The 20,184-nt window shown below is 40.5% G+C and overlaps 3 protein-coding genes across 3 annotated transcripts; 1 reads left to right on the plus strand and 2 right to left on the minus strand.

Moving 5' to 3' along the window:
• Positions 1-2,566: 2,566 nt before the first annotated feature.
• On the minus strand, positions 2,567-3,790 carry LOC119263670 (cholesterol 25-hydroxylase-like protein 1, member 2). The gene has a single exon (XM_037539817.1). The coding sequence runs from the start codon at positions 3,528-3,530 to the stop codon at positions 2,703-2,705; it is 828 nt and encodes a 275-aa protein (XP_037395714.1). The 5' UTR covers positions 3,531-3,790; the 3' UTR covers positions 2,567-2,702.
• A 3,289-nt stretch (positions 3,791-7,079) lies between these two features.
• LOC108435345 (cholesterol 25-hydroxylase-like protein 1, member 2) lies at positions 7,080-8,437 on the minus strand. The gene has a single exon (XM_017711137.2). The coding sequence runs from the start codon at positions 8,041-8,043 to the stop codon at positions 7,216-7,218; it is 828 nt and encodes a 275-aa protein (XP_017566626.2). The 5' UTR covers positions 8,044-8,437; the 3' UTR covers positions 7,080-7,215.
• A 180-nt stretch (positions 8,438-8,617) lies between these two features.
• Positions 8,618-20,124, plus strand: si:dkey-24l11.2 (uncharacterized protein LOC100034462 homolog). The gene is made up of 12 exons (XM_017711136.2): positions 8,618-8,846; positions 11,772-12,485; positions 13,060-13,119; positions 13,222-13,274; positions 13,384-13,528; positions 13,846-14,210; positions 14,942-15,170; positions 15,531-15,648; positions 15,999-16,116; positions 19,554-19,665; positions 19,747-19,859; positions 19,994-20,124. The coding sequence occupies exons 1-12, from the start codon at positions 8,817-8,819 to the stop codon at positions 20,061-20,063; spliced, it is 2,127 nt and encodes a 708-aa protein (XP_017566625.1). The 5' UTR covers positions 8,618-8,816; the 3' UTR covers positions 20,064-20,124.
• The last annotated feature ends 60 nt before the right edge of the window (positions 20,125-20,184 follow it).

Below are 20,184 nucleotides of genomic sequence, written 5' to 3' on the forward strand. Positions count from 1 at the left end.
ATGTATGATGTAAGGAAGCCTTGTTTGCAATGATCATGCGACTTGGCCCTCTAATATGTACTTTGACATCTTGAAGTTTTGAGTATGCCCCTGACTTAAATGCCTGGTTGTTAGCCCAATAGTCAGGATATTCAGCTTAAGTATAGCTGTAATCCAATTATATATGTAGAAATGTACCTTACAGTTACTGTTCATGTAAACACACTTTGTGACACTAGCTAGGAATTGCTTTTTCATTTAGCTGAATTAGCATTAGTCATATGTACTGCCAAATAATGGTAGTCAGCATGTGTTGCTTTTGAACATCAGCAAATTAAACTTTGTCTTGAGTTTGACTTTTTCCCCCTGTTACAGGATAGCTGAGTGGAGGTTTAAAAACACTGGAAAACAGGAAGTTCCGATGCAGATAGGTTTATTAAGTCCACAGCAAAAGGTGCAGGGTGTACCAAAATCCCAAAAATAATTTATTTTCATTTTTCTTTTTGAATTAAGGGAAAACAAAACAACATAAACTGATGAACTTGATACAAACTCCTATCAAAAAATATGCCTTCAACTATGGCCTTACAAACAGAACTGCATACCAAGCTAGCTTCACCCTCACTCTCACCAAACACGTGCGTTCTCCATTTTATAAACCCCTTAACTTATTGGGTTCAACCAACCACAGGTAAGTTTGCAGGTAAGTTTTAAAATGTACCAATTGTTTATATTTATAAATTTTACTTTAGTTAATCTATATTATTTAATCAATATTTTAACATAAATATAAAACATTTAATATTAAAACATTCCTACTGCAACTACTATTTGGAACCATGAAAGCTGGTCCCCCTCCCCCTGCTCAAGCATGGGAGATGGAACATTCCACTTATAGGACAACCCCAAGACTACATAACTCACAACCCCCCTAGGCTCGGATCCTTTGACCTGCAACAGGCTGCTGCCATGCTGGAACAAACAGGTAAGTCAAACTCCTCACAAAACAAAGTTATTTCAAATAAATAGAATAATAGATAAATTGGTCATTCTCTACACCATCAGTTGGCCACCCTGAACAGTGCAAGATCAATCACAATTGTTTAGATTTGCAGAGTCTCAAAAAGGTCTGCCTGGTGTTTGCCACTGCAACCATGTGGGTAACAATAAAAGAGTCTTTAAAACTTGGAGGTTGTCTTGTGTTTTCTAAAATTTCATGGAACGGACGAGAGCTCCGTTACACCCCCAAACAAAAAGCTTGTCAGGTGTTTGACCAGAGCTCCTGCTACAACTGCATCCCTTTCAGGAAAGAAACAACATTACAGAGTCAACCCAGTAACTATTCAAACACAACCTGAAATCAAAACTGACCTTTTTTACACTATTATTTAAGTGTGATTCCTCAAATCACATCATAAATAAGACAGTTCTTGTTTTCCCATCATCTTAAATAAATCTTAATGATTTTTGTCTACCCAGTAATATCATGTTTCAATTCCCCTTCCAACCCCACCAATCATCAAATGAAAACTCTCAGCTAGCTCAGCAACTCAGGGTGGATCTCAAACCTCCAAATGGTGTCACTTCAGTTCTTCTCTCCGCTGTTTAGACTGTAAACTGGAAGCCGTTCGAAATCTGCCATCTTTAAGGACGTATCAATTCTTTAAATGCCAAGGAGAAGGGAGGCTTCAGGAATGAGGAATCAAGGGAATCCTACATAAAAGTCTTTTGTTGTCATGTGACATAAGTCTGTGGTACAGTATTCTCCAAGAACCACCTCCCCTCTGTGCTTTTGACGATTTCAGTTAATAGTAGCTTGCTGTGAAAAGATTGAGTCAATTAAATTTGTTGATGTATTTGAATATCAGTAAAGCATACGGGTGTGAAAAGGAGTTGATAATTGAACACAAGTTTTCATTATGGGCAGATCCTTAAGCCCAGTCCCAGTCAATGAAAGTGACCACTGAGTGAAGGACATTTCAGTTGGTGAACACATTTGGGATTGTTTCCTCTGTCCTCGCATCTTATCCTTGCATCTCTTCCTCGCATCTTGGCTCCTCCTTCTGAGAATGCAAGGAGACTTGCACTGTCCTCTCAAAATAGTGATATAGCAAACATGACAAAAGGACTAGTGTCACTCATATACACTGTATATCATAAATATCTATCATGTACATGTTTTGTATTGTTAACTATTTAGTGCTAACTACTCAGTGCAAGTATCAATTTATGAAAGAGAATTATACTAATATATGAATTGTCTGCTTGCAAAAAGGAAAACTGCAAGTCACGGAAGGTAGAAAAGACTGTAGCCTGTAAGCATGGAAAAAAAGTCCACAGGTAGATTGACAAAGCTAGCTAGGAGCTAAAAGCACTATTGCTTGCTTTTATGATTTTGTAAGAATCTAAAGCCATGTGTCATTTCCCAATAATCTTTGATTTGAGCAGTGGAAGAAATATGGCTCTTTTTAAATAGGATATCAAGATGATCTTTTCTTCCACTGTTGGGACCTATTCCTAAATAAATTTTAGAACTTTTTGGAAAGATAATGCAAGCATAATTCAAACGTTCTGAGAAACAATGATGCCGATTTCAATTGTCATTGCACTTTTAATGGAATCTATTTAAAAAAAGCATTACACCAACAACCTGGTCTAAAACGTAGTGTCCACTGTAAAATCACTTGGCTTCTCTATAACTGCAGTTTAAGCAAGCCATGCATTCACTGAACTTTAACAAAACTGAAGTCAGCATGTGTGCCGAACATTTTATCCCAATGACTAAAATGGGGGGCAAAGTTGGTATTAGGCTTCTGATGGTGCACATCGTGCTTGCTTGGCCCTCCATAGATGGCAAAAGGAATGAGGCGAGAACTGGACCATGGGAAGTCATACCCACAGTGATCTTCCACAGACACATACACATGTGCCACCATAAAGGCCCAAGCAGTAAGTATGTGGCACCTCAGTAGAATGGGGTTGAGGGTGGTCCAGAAACCCACGGTGACCAGCTCCCAGCCCCCAATGCACTGAGTGGCCAGGACGAAAGGAGCAGAGAATTCATGGTGGATGGCATGGAAGGTGACATAAAGCCAGCGGACCTTGTGGTGCAGCAGGTGCCAGATGAAGTATTGCAAGTCGAAAAGCAGGAGGTTTCCCACCACACCGCCAACCAGCTCCAGTAACATTGGTGCTTTTTCAGGCAGGGGAACGGGAGGTCTCCATGCCCACTGGGCTACAGCTGCTGGGAATACCAGAAAAATGTGATTGCGGAGGGTAATACCAATGCAGCGGCGTATCATCGAGGCGGTGGGCAACTTGCACGGCTGTATCTTGTACCGGTGAACAGCTGGCCACTTCTCTCCAACAAGGTCACAGAGCAGGTAGGGCAGGCAGAGAACAAAGTACGACGATACTGACAGAATTACAGGGAAGAGGGGGGACCTCAGAGTGTCAGAGTGATGCAGACGCATGTAGTCCCATATAGGCTGCAAAACAGACTCCTGTCCATAGCTCTCCCAGACGGTCTCACCAAGATGCATCAGGAACATTTTGGAGTTTGTCCACTACTCACAGTACAGATACAACAATAGATGTCCAGAGATCCAGAGATCAGCACACCAGAGCTTCCACCATTTGCTGAGATTCACATGGCTCAGAAAGCATAGAGATCTAGTGACAGTCCTCACTGAAGTATTTACACTCTTCCCTCTCTAAATAATGAATTAGTTTGAGACTCCAGCACCAAAGAGAAGAATGCAAGATGCTTACGCTATACTTATACATCCCTTTGCAGTCTTCCAAACAGGTCAGAAGAAGAATGTCTGTGTTAGGCTCAGTGTTGCTCTTTATAAGCATCTGCCTAATCAGTGTCAGGTGTCAGAAATAGGGCAGAGCGGCTGGCAAGTTGCTCAGTAATCGAGGAAGAGAGGGAGAAAACGTTGCGCAGCGTTACGGAGCGTTTGTTTTCCTGAACGCGCCCCTGGAGCACTTCTCTGAGATGATCACCCTCAACGAGCACTGCTCGTTGGTCCGACTGAAAAACGGAGGGTTTCAGACGAAGCTCTGAGCATCTTAAGCACCGGCTTGAGTGGCCAAAGTGGAGGTGAGCCTGGTCGCCAGGGCGAAGGTGTGCGTTTGAGTTTCCAGCAGGGGAAATTGTAAATGCATTGTGAAAGCTTCTAAAACCAAACAATTCTACAGAATTCTGAAATAAATAAACCTAAACATGTCTTGAATATGTAGGCCATCATATCTAATTAGCCCTTTGTATGGTCTTAATCATGACATTTAATCTAAAAATACAAAAGTGTAGAATATTTATGTTCGGTATGAAAGATAAATAATGTCTTAGTGTACTTATTTTAATAGTAAATTCTGAAGGTTAGATCTGCAGATGACTTGGAGCTGTTGATTGTTGATGAGGCGAAATTATTTCAATCAGTCTATTAATATGAACCAAAGCTATAAAAAGTGATATGAGCTCAGTAATCCTCCACCAAAACATTAAAATGTTTCAAAGCTATGCGTGAACATGTATGATGTAAGGAAGCCTTGTTTGCAATGATCATGCGACTTGGCCCTCTAATATGTACTTTGACATCTTGAAGTTTTGAGTATGCCCCTGACTTAAATGCCTGGTTGTTAGCCCAATAGTCAGGATATTCAGCTTAAGTATAGCTGTAATCCAATTATATATGTAGAAATGTACCTTACAGTTACTGTTCATGTAAACACACTTTGTGACACTAGCTAGGAATTGCTTTTTCATTTAGCTGAATTAGCATTAGTCATATGTACTGCCAAATAATGGTAGTCAGCATGTGTTGCTTTTGAACATCAGCAAATTAAACTTTGTCTTGAGTTTGACTTTTTCCCCCTGTTACAGGATAGCTGAGTGGAGGTTTAAAAACACTGGAAAACAGGAAGTTCCGATGCAGATAGGTTTATTAAGTCCACAGCAAAAGGTGCAGGGTGTACCAAAATCCCAAAAATAATTTATTTTCATTTTTCTTTTTGAATTAAGGGAAAACAAAACAACATAAACTGATGAACTTGATACAAACTCCTATCAAAAAATATGCCTTCAACTATGGCCTTACAAACAGAACTGCATACCAAGCTAGCTTCACCCTCACTCTCACCAAACACGTGAGTTCTCCATTTTATAAACCCCTTAACTTATTGGGTTCAACCAACCACAGGTAAGTTTGCAGGTAAGTTTTAAAATGTACCAATTGTTTATATTTATAAATTTTACTTTAGTTAATCTATATTATTTAATCAATATTTTAACATAAATATAAAACATTTAATATTAAAACATTCCTACTGCAACTACTATTTGGAACCATGAAAGCTGGTCCCCCTCCCCCTGCTCAAGCATGGGAGATGGAACATTCCACTTATAGGACAACCCCAAGACTACATAACTCACAACCCCCCTAGGCTCGGATCCTTTGACCTGCAACAGGCTGCTGCCATGCTGGAACAAACAGGTAAGTCAAACTCCTCACAAAACAAAGTTATTTCAAATAAATAGAATAATAGATAAATTGGTCATTCTCTACACCATCAGTTGGCCACCCTGAACAGTGCAAGATCAATCACAATTGTTTAGATTTGCAGAGTCTCAAAAAGGTCTGCCTGGTGTTTGCCACTGCAACCATGTGGGTAACAATAAAAGAGTCTTTAAAACTTGGAGGTTGTCTTGTGTTTTCTAAAATTTCATGGAACGGACGAGAGCTCCGTTACACCCCCAAACAAAAAGCTTGTCAGGTGTTTGACCAGAGCTCCTGCTACAACTGCATCCCTTTCAGGAAAGAAACAACATTACAGAGTCAACCCAGTAACTATTCAAACACAACCTGAAATCAAAACTGACCTTTTTTACACTATTATTTAAGTGTGATTCCTCAAATCACATCATAAATAAGACAGTTCTTGTTTTCCCATCATCTTAAATAAATCTTAATGATTTTTGTCTACCCAGTAATATCATGTTTCAATTCCCCTTCCAACCCCACCAATCATCAAATGAAAACTCTCAGCTAGCTCAGCAACTCAGGGTGGATCTCAAACCTCCAAATGGTGTCACTTCAGTTCTTCTCTCCGCTGTTTAGACTGTAAACTGGAAGCCGTTCGAAATCTGCCATCTTTAAGGACGTATCAATTCTTTAAATGCCAAGGAGAAGGGAGGCTTCAGGAATGAGGAATCAAGGGAATCCTACATAAAAGTCTTTTGTTGTCATGTGACATAAGTCTGTGGTACAGTATTCTCCAAGAACCACCTCCCCTCTGTGCTTTTGACGATTTCAGTTAATAGTAGCTTGCTGTGAAAAGATTGAGTCAATTAAATTTGTTGATGTATTTGAATATCAGTAAAGCATACGGGTGTGAAAAGGAGTTGATAATTGAACACAAGTTTTCATTATGGGCAGATCCTTAAGCCCAGTCCCAGTCAATGAAAGTGACCACTGAGTGAAGGACATTTCAGTTGGTGAACACATTTGGGATTGTTTCCTCTGTCCTCGCATCTTATCCTTGCATCTCTTCCTCGCATCTTGGCTCCTCCTTCTGAGAATGCAAGGAGACTTGCACTGTCCTCTCAAAATAGTGATATAGCAAACATGACAAAAGGACTAGTGTCACTCATATACACTGTATATCATAAATATCTATCATGTACATGTTTTGTATTGTTAACTATTTAGTGCTAACTACTCAGTGCAAGTATCAATTTATGAAAGAGAATTATACTAATATATGAATTGTCTGCTTGCAAAAAGGAAAACTGCAAGTCACGGAAGGTAGAAAAGACTGTAGCCTGTAAGCATGGAAAAAAAGTCCACAGGTAGATTGACAAAGCTAGCTAGGAGCTAAAAGCACTATTGCTTGCTTTTATGATTTTGTAAGAATCTAAAGCCATGTGTCATTTCCCAATAATCTTTGATTTGAGCAGTGGAAGAAATATGGCTCTTTTTAAATAGGATATCAAGATGATCTTTTCTTCCACTGTTGGGACCTATTCCTAAATAAATTTTAGAACTTTTTGGAAAGATAATGCAAGCATAATTCAAACGTTCTGAGAAACAATGATGCCGATTTCAATTGTCATTGCACTTTTAATGGAATCTATTTAAAAAAAGCATTACACCAACAACCTGGTCTAAAACGTAGTGTCCACTGTAAAATCACTTGGCTTCTCTATAACTGCAGTTTAAGCAAGCCATGCATTCACTGAACTTTAACAAAACTGAAGTCAGCATGTGTGCCGAACATTTTATCCCAATGACTAAAATGGGGGGCAAAGTTGGTATTAGGCTTCTGATGGTGCACATCGTGCTTGCTTGGCCCTCCATAGATGGCAAAAGGAATGAGGCGAGAACTGGACCATGGGAAGTCATACCCACAGTGATCTTCCACAGACACATACACATGTGCCACCATAAAGGCCCAAGCAGTAAGTATGTGGCACCTCAGTAGAATGGGGTTGAGGGTGGTCCAGAAACCCACGGTGACCAGCTCCCAGCCCCCAATGCACTGAGTGGCCAGGACGAAAGGAGCAGAGAATTCATGGTGGATGGCATGGAAGGTGACATAAAGCCAGCGGACCTTGTGGTGCAGCAGGTGCCAGATGAAGTATTGCAAGTCGAAAAGCAGGAGGTTTCCCACCACACCGCCAACCAGCTCCAGTAACATTGGTGCTTTTTCAGGCAGGGGAACGGGAGGTCTCCATGCCCACTGGGCTACAGCTGCTGGGAATACCAGAAAAATGTGATTGCGGAGGGTAATACCAATGCAGCGGCGTATCATCGAGGCGGTGGGCAACTTGCACGGCTGTATCTTGTACCGGTGAACAGCTGGCCACTTCTCTCCAACAAGGTCACAGAGCAGGTAGGGCAGGCAGAGAACAAAGTACGACGATACTGACAGAATTACAGGGAAGAGGGGGGACCTCAGAGTGTCAGAGTGATGCAGACGCATGTAGTCCCATATAGGCTGCAAAACAGACTCCTGTCCATAGCTCTCCCAGACGGTCTCACCAAGATGCATCAGGAACATTTTGGAGTTTGTCCACTACTCACAGTACAGATACAACAATAGATGTCCAGAGATCCAGAGATCAGAACACCAGAGCTTCCACCATTTGCTGAGATTCACATGGCTCAGAAAGCATAGAGATCTAGTGACAGTCCTCGCTGAAGTATTTACACTCTTCCCTCTCTAAATAATGAATTAGTTTGAGACTCCAGCACCAAAGACAAAAGAGAAGAATGCAAGATGCTTACGCTATACTTATACATCCCTTTGCAGTCTTCCAAACAGGTTAGAAGAAGAATGTCTGTGTTAGGCTCAGTGTTGCTCTTTATAAGCATCTGCCTAATCAGTGTCAGTTGTCAGAAATAGGGCAGAGCGGCTGGCAAGTTGCTCAGTAATCGAGGAAGAGAGGGAGAAAACGTTGCGCAGCGTTACGGAGCGTTTGTCTTCCTGAACGCGCCCCTGGAGCACTTCTCTGAGATGATCACCCTCAACGAGCACTGCTCGTTGGTCTGACTGAAAAACGGAGGGTTTCAGACGAAGCTCTGAGCATCTTAAGCACCGGCTTGAGTGGCCAAAGTGGAGGTGAGCCCGGTCGCCAGGGCGAAGGTGTGCGTTTGAGTTTCCAGCAGGGGGCAGCAGCGGAACCTGCGTTGCTGCGTACAGAACGACAGTGAGCGAACGGGTTAACCTGTACCTGCCCGTGTCGCTCTGAAGCGGTGGATACGTCCGCTTTCCCCAGTTATTCAACTCGCCTTGGATTGGAAGTTTGACAGTGAGGTGTTTATGTACACTTTATGGAGTCGCCAGCCGCCCGTGCCGAGCAGGTTAGTGGGTCCTGTTTTCTCTCAGAGAAAAACAGGCACCGTGTTTCCACAGAAGTGTGGAAGACTGCGCGAGTTCGCTCCACACAGTCGGACTGAGAAAGTCCTGAGTAATGATCACACTAGACGTCGAATTAGACCACATCTTCGATGCGTATGAGTAAAAGTGGCGAACAGCATGAGAAACCTGTTTAGCACACTTTGGCGTGGAAATCGGAGTTTGTCATGTGATGTTCGTCCCGTTCTGTGAGTCTTACGGTCTGCAGTAAATGTGTAACGTTAGCTGTTGGCTAAAGCTCGAAGGTGAGAGGTGGGGTGCCCTGTAGAGCAACAGGAGAGAACAACACCACACGAGACGCAAATAAGTGTAGAAAATAAATAGGAATTAGGGTTCATTGAAACAGATTCTTTTCCCCAAATGCACGAGTAAAAAGTAAAAATCGTTGATTTATTAATACCCAGTAAAGTACACATCCATCAGCTTTAAATAAATGTAAATCACCGCAGGCTAATTCTGTAGCATTTTGTCATTTAATTACATTAATTTTTTACATTGGCTCTGATGACTATATCCTTTTATTCATCTTGTAATACAATTTCCAGCCCTTCTTTATCCCGAAGTATTAAACAAGTTGTTTCAGTTTTTGTACCTTTAAGACTAAGAAATGTGAATAAGCTCTGTTCTGATTGGCTGCCCTGTGTTGTGCCTCCTCCAGAAAGCAGTTCACTCCTTATAACCTCAACGTGAGAGGGCGGGGCTAAACTGCTGTTTGCCTAATAGTTATACAACGGTTAGTTCCAGCCACGCAAGCTGATTGGTTGTTGGTTCCTTCTAAGCGTGTTGATATTTCACCATTAATGCAAAGTTACACAAACACTGTATCACTCAGCTGAGACGCCGTTGCTAAGCAACGACTTTGACAGCTGTAGGAGACGCTCAAGCCATTTGAATGTCTTTAATTCTTTCTTTGCACACAAACAGAAAATGGATACTTTTAAGATCACATTTGACCTATAGCCGATTTGGTCAGACTCTGAAGATGATACTACACTAAATTCCCAAACTGTCATTACCACTGCGCAAGCTTTTCAGTCAGCAGCTGTGACAGAAGAACACTTCAACAACCTTAAATCAGCCAGAAATGAACTGAATACCATTCGCCCAACAAAATGGGCTGTAAAATGCTTTACAGACTAGCTGGAGCAAAACAACATTAAAATTGAACTTGCAAAAATTTACAAAACTAAACTTGATATTGCAGCAGTTTTATGGTTCAGTCCAATTTGGTCCCAAGAAGATGAGACTACATGTTTGGCGAATGGTATTCAGTTAATTTCTGGCTGATTCTAGAGTGTTTAGGTGTGCTTCTTTCACAGCCACTGACTGAAAAGCTTGCTCAGTGGTAATGACAGTCTGAATATAAAAGTGGAATATAATAAAATTTAGTGTAAGGAGCTGGAGAATGAACTGCTGGCTGTGCAGTGAGTGAGCAGAGTTTATTGCTTTGACATAGCAACAAGCTGCTTGTTAAGGATCTATAATTTGGCAGAAGCAATTGCTAACATTAAAACATTAAATGCCACGTTCGTGGCCCAATTTAGTTATTCCTTACTTTATTTATTTAACCGTTGTATAAAAGCAATAGAATCGCGAATAACACACTCCCTCTCGTGTTCTGTTGCTTAAACATATGTACATACACATACTATAACATCACAGACAATTTATTCAAAACGGTGGTGTTTATGTACTACAACTAACAATATGACGTAATTGAGGAAATTTTGTTTTTCCATGATATGAGCCTTTTGATGCAAGCTTTACTTTTGTGGAACCCGTTTGCAGTTGTTGTCATGAAGTGTAACTGAAAAGATATTCACCCAAAAATAATAAACAAACAAAAATGTAGGATGAGGCCTTCAATATGGCGATGATATAAAGGAATATAAATGCTCAGCTTCCATGGCTTCAACCTGTCTCTCCTATATCATGTATGCAGTGATCAAAGGTCATCAGGGAAGTGCTGTGTTACCTTCTACACACTTAAACAGTATCTTTCCGTTAATGGCTTTATATGGTGTTGTATTCCTAATCTTATTTATGACTGTTCCTATCATGGTTTAGGCAGAGATGTAATGTACAAATGTATTTCTGCCTATTGTGGACTTTCCAATCTAAACCTGATTAGTAATGGGAATTTGGACTAGCTCAGTTCGTTTCTATGTATATGTGTGATATATGTACACTGATGAATTAATTTAAAGTTATACACTACAAGTTATTTACTATCAGTGTCAGAGAAAAATGTTTTTGACAGAAAAATACACAGAAGCTGTAACTAATTAGACAAATGTTTAAAGATGTGCTGTTTAGTTATGGGTTTATCTTATCCCTTTATTGAAGTTTCTGTTCTTTTTGATTTTCAAAGAAATCTACAAGGATATTTTCCCCACCAACAAAATTCAGTCTTTGAATTTAGTGTTGTAGTGTTGAGTTTAGTGTAGTTTTTTCAGACCCAGAGTGTTGAGTTGTCTTATCACAATGGAAGGATGGATAGAAACAACTGTTTTTTGTTTTTTTTCTTCAGATCTGCAAGAGTGGAGCTTCATTTTCTCCTCACTCTCTAAGATGAAAGCTTTAAATACTGTTTATCTGATGGTGACAGTTTTGATGGTCTGCCAGGTTTCGCATAGTTGTTAGTGGTCTGATTTTCTCTACATCTTTTAATAATTTTGGAAACTCCTGTTTTTTTTCACAATTTCCAATAACTAATATATTTAATATTATAAAAATATTTAATAGTAATAATGTTACAAATTTGAAGAAATGGCGAGATATCGAGTGTTGTCTTCATTTTTTTTTTTGTCTGCATTTCAGGAAAAGTAACTTCAAGGAAATCTCTCACCTTGACTTGTTTGTTTCCTCAGCCATCTGATATAGACAGTGCAGAGGCCTCTGCCCCTGTGCCACAATTTGAAGAAGAGAACAAGACCCTGACAGAAGACAGCAGAAACCAGACCTCTCAGCAGGCCACTGCTCCCACAAAGCAGTTATGCCGCTTCTACTCCCAGGGCCGCCGCTGTTACTATGGAAAGAGATGCCACTTTCTTCACCAGAAGACTGCACCCTCAGAGGCACTGGGGAGCCTCGAGAACAGGCCTGACCCCAAATCACAGTGTGTAGATAAGGAAAACACTGCTTATGATAATTGTTCAGTTCCTCAGCGGCAGTCAGACATGTGTGTTGGTTGTGAGAAGGAGCATTCACTCCCTTCTAACCCAGGGGCTTCTTCTGCTAAGCAGACACGTGCCCGGAAGCCCTGCCGCTATTTCATGTCAGGGTTCTGTGCTATGGAAGACCGCTGTCGCTTCTGGCATCCACAGCAGTTTCCACCAGTGGAGGACCAGCCTGTGGTATCGAGGGAAAGTGGTGGGTCCAGACCACCGGCCAGCCGGCCTCCTAAAATTCTGGAGCAGGTCAGACTGGCTGATCTAACTCAGGAGATGTCTAAGAAACTCAGGGACACTGAGATCTCCCAGCTGATGAAGAGGTTCCCTAAGGACAAGCTCATAGTACAGGAGAGAGAGGATGGCCAGCTGACCTATTACCGAGTCACTGTGGAAGCCACAGATCCAGAATGGGTAAAACATGGGTGTCTACAGTCCAAACAACACTAGTTTATAGGCACATGCTGAGATAACACAACAGTGTTATCAGATAACACAACCTACCATGAGAAATATTTTATTATATAACAGCAAAACACACAGAAAGTGCATGTTGCAGATTCTGTGCCATTCATTACCAAATTTCAATACCTAAGCAGTCAGTCTTATCAGCCTCGGTGAGCCAGTGAGAATCTAGACTATGGATTGGCTGTCTAAATTACATTCTCCCTGCATGTTATTAACATCAGAGCATCTTGATTTGTCTGCAGACTGTTGTGGTAATATAATATATAATAAATGACTTCAGAGTCATTTCTGATTTAAGCCACAGCTGTGCTGGTTTTGTGATGTAAAAGAAGTTGAATATTCTGTTGGTCTTTTTAAGTTAAAGGATGTAAACAAACCTCTGCAGCAAACTACTTTTTAAATATGTTAATGCACAGTGACTGTGTATAACCTTAAAAGAAAACCTTTTAAATTTGAATACTGTCAATCCAATAATCCAATAGTTTTTCAGCTTGCATTTTAAGATCTGTCTATTTTGCAGCCTTATGACTTAAAAGAAGTGGAAATCATGGTTAGCTTCCCTGAGAACTATCCTCAAGAGGTATGTGCTTATGCTTAATATTCTCTTTTCATTGTTTACTTCAGAGCTCAATGTTTATTTGAATTGAAATGCCTTAAAATGAAATCTTCCAATTGTTTACAGGTGTTTACTGTAGATATTCCAGAGGACCAGCACTTGCCATCAGTAATGGGGAGGTACGGGTTCTGTTTTTGACTCTGTCTGTAATAAAGCAGTAACATTGAACAGTTCAGATGGAATTGAACAGACCTGGAAATTCACATGCATGCATCATTGCACATACAGACACATACAGTTGGCATCACAAGAGTGGCTGCAAGCCAAGCACGCTACCAGCCAATTAATGGGTAAGGTGGAGCTGCTCTTCCGGCCATACCTGCGCTGGTTGGACCGCAGCATGGAGAGACTCTTCACTGAAGGAGCTAGACAGGTGAGATCAACAACTGTATGATTGGCTCATCAGATTTATCAAATTAGTCTAGTTGATGTAAATAAATGGACAGTGACAAGGCTCAGAGGTCACTTACTCCATCTGTCCATTGGCCTTAACTTGCTGAAGTATGAATAATACAGTAAGCACAGTAGGAGTAATTACTGTTCATATATAATTATCCCTTTTCACTTTGGTGCATCTATCATACTGTATTTTGTACTGTACTCATACTGTACTGTTAAACGGCCCCTCTAATGGCTATAGTTAAGAGGGAGTCAAACTCCAGCACTAACTGCACTGACTTCTGTTTCCAGCTGAAAAAAGACATTGAGCTGGAGAGAGCTGGAATACAGTTCGTCCCCTATGAGCAACTCCAGGCAGCGGTATGTAAGAACACCAGTGTTGGGCCAGCTGAGCATCCTGAGGCTTCACCCTCTGGAGATTCACTGGCAATGGAATCAAAGGAGGAAAAGGAGGCTGAAGTTAAGGCTATAAGAGAGGAAGAGGTGGAGCAGGACGAGCTCGGTAGTGATGGGGAGGGTGGGAGCCGACAGGTGGACAACATCAAAAGCAGTGAGCCACGGAAGGGTACTGAGGTCAAACTGCTGGGCCTGAGGCTTGGCGAGGGCACAGCTACTGTGGTGGCCAAACAGATTACTGTGTCTCTGCAGTGCAGTAGGTGATTGCTAGGTCTTTTCCCACATAAAGCCTCCTGAGCTGTTTCTCATGAGTAAGTGTATATACACACGATGTCTCAGGATACTCACAAATATTGACATTCAGTAGGGCTGTCACTATTGATTATATGAGGACTTGAGTGACTAGTGATTATTTCGCCATTCAGTTGATTTTAATCTTTTTTTTTTTTTAAATGAACAGTAATATACTATGCAGAGCATTTTCAAAGATTGCATAATACCACACTGAAATAAGATAAAAACAGAGCATACATTATGTTCATACATTTTTATTTCATGTAGACAATTTGTAGTTATTTTGCACAACTTTGTAGTGATAGTTTGCTGGTCATAAAATAGCGACTTGAGTACTTATAGTTCCCTTGTAGATAATCTTTTTACGGCCAAACACGGATTGTGGATCCTGTGTATCATTCAAATTGCAAACTAATTAGTAAGGTGAATTCATCAGAAAGGAACATTTAATCAGGTTACTGTGATAGCCCTAATATCCATTGTTTCAGCTATATGGTGTGGCAGGCGTTTACCTTCAAACAGATACTTAAACTAAAAATACTGAAGTAGATAACGGTCAATAAAAGATACAGACAACCAGCTAGCATTAACATAACAGTGTCTTTAATTGTATTCCTCTGAAGCAAATGCTTGAGGAATTGGGTCAGAAATTTTCACTGAGGCTCAGATGGAAATGTGGACTTATTTCTCTCGGTAGGTGTAAGGTGACCTCTGATCTTACCCTGAGCAGCCGGCTGACCTACACAGCCCAGTGCGAGAAGTGCGGGGCAGGGATTGGTGCCGCATTCAGACCCAGCATCATCCACCACTACAGCGACGTGTTAGGCTATCTGGACCTGAAAGCAGCTGTTCCCATGGACCTGGTACTGCAAGACTGCCAGCTGATTGTTGGATGCCTTGGGTGCAACAAAGAAGACACAATTCAGGTCTTCAAAGCAAATGTGTTTTCATTTACAGACACACATCTAGCCATTTGTACCTCTGAGCAGTGTTTTTATGGGGCACAACTTCAAAGTCTTAAAAATATTGCTTGCACAATAGATAATTTAATAAGCTGTCAGTGTAAATAATGCATCATCAATTTTAGATCAGTCTTGATGTTCTTTCAAGATAAGTAAGCAGTTTCTAACAAGCAATTTCCTCAGTATTCTTTGCTATTAGAAATATTACATGCATTATTTAATCAATAACAATTGTTTTTTAATCAGGCCTTTTATCTTTTAACTTTGTTTCTGTGAAGAACTTTGTCTTGATCTCCCTCTTTCTGTCCTTGTCTCTGCTATTAGAGTTTGTCCTATGGACAGAACAAGGAAACAAACTGCCACCACTGCCACAGCAAACTCAGCATCTTTGTGGAGGCCACACGTTTTCAGTACATCCAGCCTAAGACAAGAAATCAGACAGGTTAAGTTGTAGTCTTTAAATTTCAATTCAGAAAATGCCCTTTAAAATAAGTTCATTACTCCTGGCGACCGCAAGAGGGTGCTGTTGCTTAGACATATTCTTACTTACATGAGGTAGGTAAACCTCCCTTATTTTTCCAATGTTACCTACTGCACTAAGCAGATTTTAGCACCAGTCCCTGCTCCATTAAAGCATAAATGAAGCATCACATTTGCTGACATAAATCAGCGAACCTTGAGACAAACTCCATTTCTGCTTTCATGACCTGGCCTTCCTCTCCCTGGAGAATTAAATGTGAGCTGTGAATTTTGCTGGTTGTTTTAACTTGTGTTGTCTGCTTTCTCTCACAGCTGAAGAATCTGCTCAATATAGTCGACGCTTTATAAGAGACCCTGCAGTTCAAGCAGGAAAACCCCTTCCCAGCAAAGGTGCCTGCAAGCACTACAAACAAAGTCATCGCTGGCTAAGGTAATGGTAGTTAATGAGTATCTCTTAAAAATGTAATTGTAATCTAATCCAAAGGAAGTATTAAAATATGCTTATTACTTTGTTACTTCTAGATTGCCTTTCTTTTGTAAGTCATATAATTAAAGACAAATCATTTAGTTTTTTCATTTAGAATTAAGCTTAAAAGGCAAACAAAAAAACTATTTTAGATATAAAGATGACAAAATTGTACAGTATAAATAGTTTTGAGTGTAGACATGTGTACTCATGAACTTTGAATATAATAATCCAGTTTGTTAAGTTAAACATGCACATTCCATATAGTTAAAAACTATACTGCTCTCCTGGGATTTACCTTATTTGTCTTTTCATACCAAAGTTAAAAAATCAATCTGATAGAAATCTTCTTTTGAGACTCCTAAACAGTAATAAACATTAATAGAGACCATACTCAAAATTCTGACTGATTTGTATCTGCTAAAATGCCTTTAGTAGTTCATAAGGTTTCATGTTAGTGTGTTGTGCTTGAACACTTTCTAATTAGCTCACTGTTTTCAAATAAGCATTAAAATCTGGCAAGTTATTTTATTATTTATTATTTTATTTTTTTTACTTATAATATGTCATAGTGTACTTTCACATAGCAAAAAACGAGAATAAAGGGTTTACTGCCAGATCAGGTCAGACATGTGGACAGACTCTTAAGGCTGAGACGACGTGCGTTTCATACATCTTTACTGTCTTTATTCTTATCTAATCTGTGGTCTATGCACAACAAATTGGTAGAACTACTTCAGGTAACAAAACCAACAAGGAATTTTCAACTGCATCTCTCCTCTGCTTCACGGAAACCTGGCTTTCTGATCTGACCTCAGACAGTGCGCTGCACCTCCCTGGCTTCCAGCTGCACAGTGCAGACAGTTGCAGATGCAGAGGTCACATTGCAAGACCAAGGAGTTGAGGAATCTGCCTCTGTGTCTGCAAACACTGGTGTAAAGACGTCATGGTACTGTGAAAATCATGTACTCATCTAGTCACTTTTCATCTGTAAACCTAAACTGTAAACCTTTATGCTGTCCCAGAGAGTTTTGGTCACGTGCACACAAGCAATGCACAGAAACTGCTGGCCAATCAGATAATGAAAGTAGAAAGAGAGAATCCGGATCCACTACACATCATTGTGGGAGACTTTAACTATGCAAATCTAATGAAAGAGTACAGGCAGCATGTCGCTTGTGCCAAAAGAGAGGAAAACCTTTTGGGTCGTTGCTACATCACTGTTAAAAAAGGCCTACCATGCTGTCATGTGTGCAGCCCTTAGGCATTTTGAAACCATAAACTGGACTGTTTTTGAAGAAGTGTCAGACAGCCTAAAGACCTGGAAGACACTGACACTGTGACGTCATACAATCAATCAGTGTACAGCAATGACAAAGCATGGTTTTCACCTGAATTCAGACAGCTTCAGGTGGAAAAAAGGCAGCATTCAGGAGTGGGGACAGAATTCTCTATAATGAGGCCAAAAACAAGCTAAAGAAAAGGGATAAAGCAGAAAAGAAGAAATACTCAGGGAAAAACTGAAAAGCCACATTGCTGGCAATGACCCAGTTTTGGTCTGGAAAGGGCTACAAAACATTATCAACTACAAGGTGAGAAAAATTATGCTTTTCCTGAACGACGACCTGAGCTCCTTCAGCAACATGAAGGAGTTCTAACGCAGGTGTGAATACGCAGAAGACATTCCTCAGACTTTCTCTGCCAGGAAAACACGTGAAACCCTTGGACCCTCAGTACTGGTGTACCACAAGGCTGTGTGCTCTCACCCCTGCTTTTCTGTCTCTACGACTGTGTCTCTAAGGAACCAGCTGTGAAGAACCCTACGTTTGCATTCAATGCAGCCAGTAGGGATGAATCTGCCTACAAAAAGGAAGTCGAGCACATGGTCTCCTGATGTTTCAGCAACCACATGCTGCTCAACACACAAAGATCTGTAGAAATTATGTACTTATATTGCAGCCCTCCTATACAGTGTTTAGCGAGTCCATGCTCCTCCTCACAAGAACAAGCCAGCACATGATCAGGACAGTGGAGAGGATCACTGTGTGTAGTTTGCTAATGCTTCAAGACATCTACAACAGCAGGGTGAAGGGTGCCAGCAGAATAACAGTTGACCCCTCTCATCCTGGACATCACCTCTTCCAGCCCCTCCCTTCTGGTAGAAGATTCAGAGCCATCAAAACCAGCATAAGCTGACATGCTGACAGCTTTATTTGTCAGAGCTGTAGTGCTCATTAACCACAATGGACACCTGACACTTAAACTAAACTTAAACTAAACCAAACAAACCTCTTTACTATATTACAGTAACTCCTCTGTAACATAATGTTGATTTCCACAACTGTACAGATGCTATATTTATGCAAATATTCTGATCATTCTGTAATATTAACTTACTAAAATGTAAATGTTTTTGACCTCCTGCTGGCAGGGTTCTTCTTCAGAAATCTCTCCTGGTAATAGAATCTTCCCCACCCGTTCCTCCCCAAATTAAAAACTCTTTAAATGTCTCATGTGACAGGTTTGATCAAAAGGCAGGGAGTGTGTGTTTGTGGTTTTGAATGTAATCCGGCCAATAATTACTCTGTGTTTGTAATGTACTTGTAATTACTGACTTTTTTTCTGTAACTGTAATGAAATACAGTTACCCTTTTTTTGTATCTTGATTATATAAAGCCATTACATGTATTCCATTACTACCCAACCATGTGGCATTTATAACTTCTCCTGTTTGGGCCAGGAAATTATTGAGCACTGAACACAGTACTACTACTGGGTAGGACATCCCTTTGTGTACAGGTGTTCCTAATAAAGTGCTTACCTTCTCTTTTAGTCCTGATTTTAGATGTTGCAAATTCCACAGTAAAATTGTCTCTAAATTCGTGAAGTAGAACTCAATTAGACTTATAATTAGTCTTATAAGTGCGTACAGGATCTAACATTATATAGTGTGATGTGAAAGTGAAAAGGCATTTTGTTTTTGTTTAAAATCCACTTGGGCAGTCAGTGCATCAATCATGGGATTCTGGTGTTGCTGTTGGAAGAAGAATTATCTTGAAAAACATTCTAACAGTCACAAATATGTGGTGGTGTCAGTGAGACAGTGATATTACAGATATTTTTGGCAGTGCATGCAAATAAAAAGATGCTTTCACCTTTCTTCTACTTTAAGAAAATCTGCCTCATTTCATGGAGTTTCCTACAGCCATTTTTGTTGTCTTTGAAAGGCATTATACAGTTCTCAACAGTGAGTTTTAATCTGAGCCAAGACCTTCCTAGAAAACCTTTACATCGTTAATCTCAAAATCTCCCAATCCTTTCGCCTGCCCAGTTTCAAGACCGGGCATCCCCTTGGCTGCTTTTGGAGTTTATATGTTATTTATTTTTTATTTTTTTGCCAGGTTTCCCTGCTGCGGCCGGGCTTACCCCTGTGATCTTTGCCACGACGAGGACCAGGATCACCTTATGGAGCTGGCAACCAGAATGATCTGTGGCTTTTGTGCCAAAGAGCAGGTGAGCTTGGCCAGTGTTGATGACGTTTGTTTCAGTTTGCACTTAGGGGGATTTTATAATTGTACTGTCTCATCCCTTTAGCCATACAACAATGGCAAGCCGTGTGAGGTGTGCAGAAGTATGATGACCAGATCAACTTGCACAAGCCACTGGGAGGGAGGACTGGGGTGCAGGAACAAGGTTAAAATGAGCAGGTACATGTAGCTCTCTCTGTGTACTGTATTATTCCAGGCCATATATTTCCTCGCCACTATAATTATGTAACTATGAGTGATCCACAGATAGCACAAACGAGCTAATCATTGTTTTATCTTGTTCATCTACACAGGAATGATCGTCAAAAATATGTCAACACCTGTAAAACAGTGTCAAGGAAAGCAAGCAGTGAGAAGAAGTAGACCAGAACAAAGAATCACCAAAATCCTAGCAATCAAATAAAAATAGACCATTGGATTGTAATTGAAGTGTTTAAATTCATAATGAAAGGTTTGGACTGGACCTAGCAATCATGGTTGCCTC

The sequence above is a fragment of the Pygocentrus nattereri genome, chromosome 7, assembly GCF_015220715.1.
Source record: "Pygocentrus nattereri isolate fPygNat1 chromosome 7, fPygNat1.pri, whole genome shotgun sequence".
In the NCBI taxonomy this organism is placed as follows: domain Eukaryota; kingdom Metazoa; phylum Chordata; class Actinopteri; order Characiformes; family Serrasalmidae; genus Pygocentrus; species Pygocentrus nattereri.

What these genes read in the sequence shown, in the direction of transcription:
- LOC119263670 (XM_037539817.1), bottom strand. Translation starts at nt 3,530, where the DNA reads ATGTTCCTGATGCATCTTGGTGAGACCGTCTGGGAGAGCTATGGACAG.
- si:dkey-24l11.2 (XM_017711136.2), top strand. Translation starts at nt 8,817, where the DNA reads ATGGAGTCGCCAGCCGCCCGTGCCGAGCAG. An exon ending in GTGTCTCTGCAGTGCAGTAG is followed by an intron (nt 14,211 to 14,941) that starts GTGATTGCTAGG and finishes TTCTCTCGGTAG; the next exon opens with GTGTAAGGTGACCTCTGATC. An exon ending in ACAAAGAAGACACAATTCAG is followed by an intron (nt 15,171 to 15,530) that starts GTCTTCAAAGCA and finishes CTCTGCTATTAG; the next exon opens with AGTTTGTCCTATGGACAGAA.
- LOC108435345 (XM_017711137.2), bottom strand. Translation starts at nt 8,043, where the DNA reads ATGTTCCTGATGCATCTTGGTGAGACCGTCTGGGAGAGCTATGGACAG.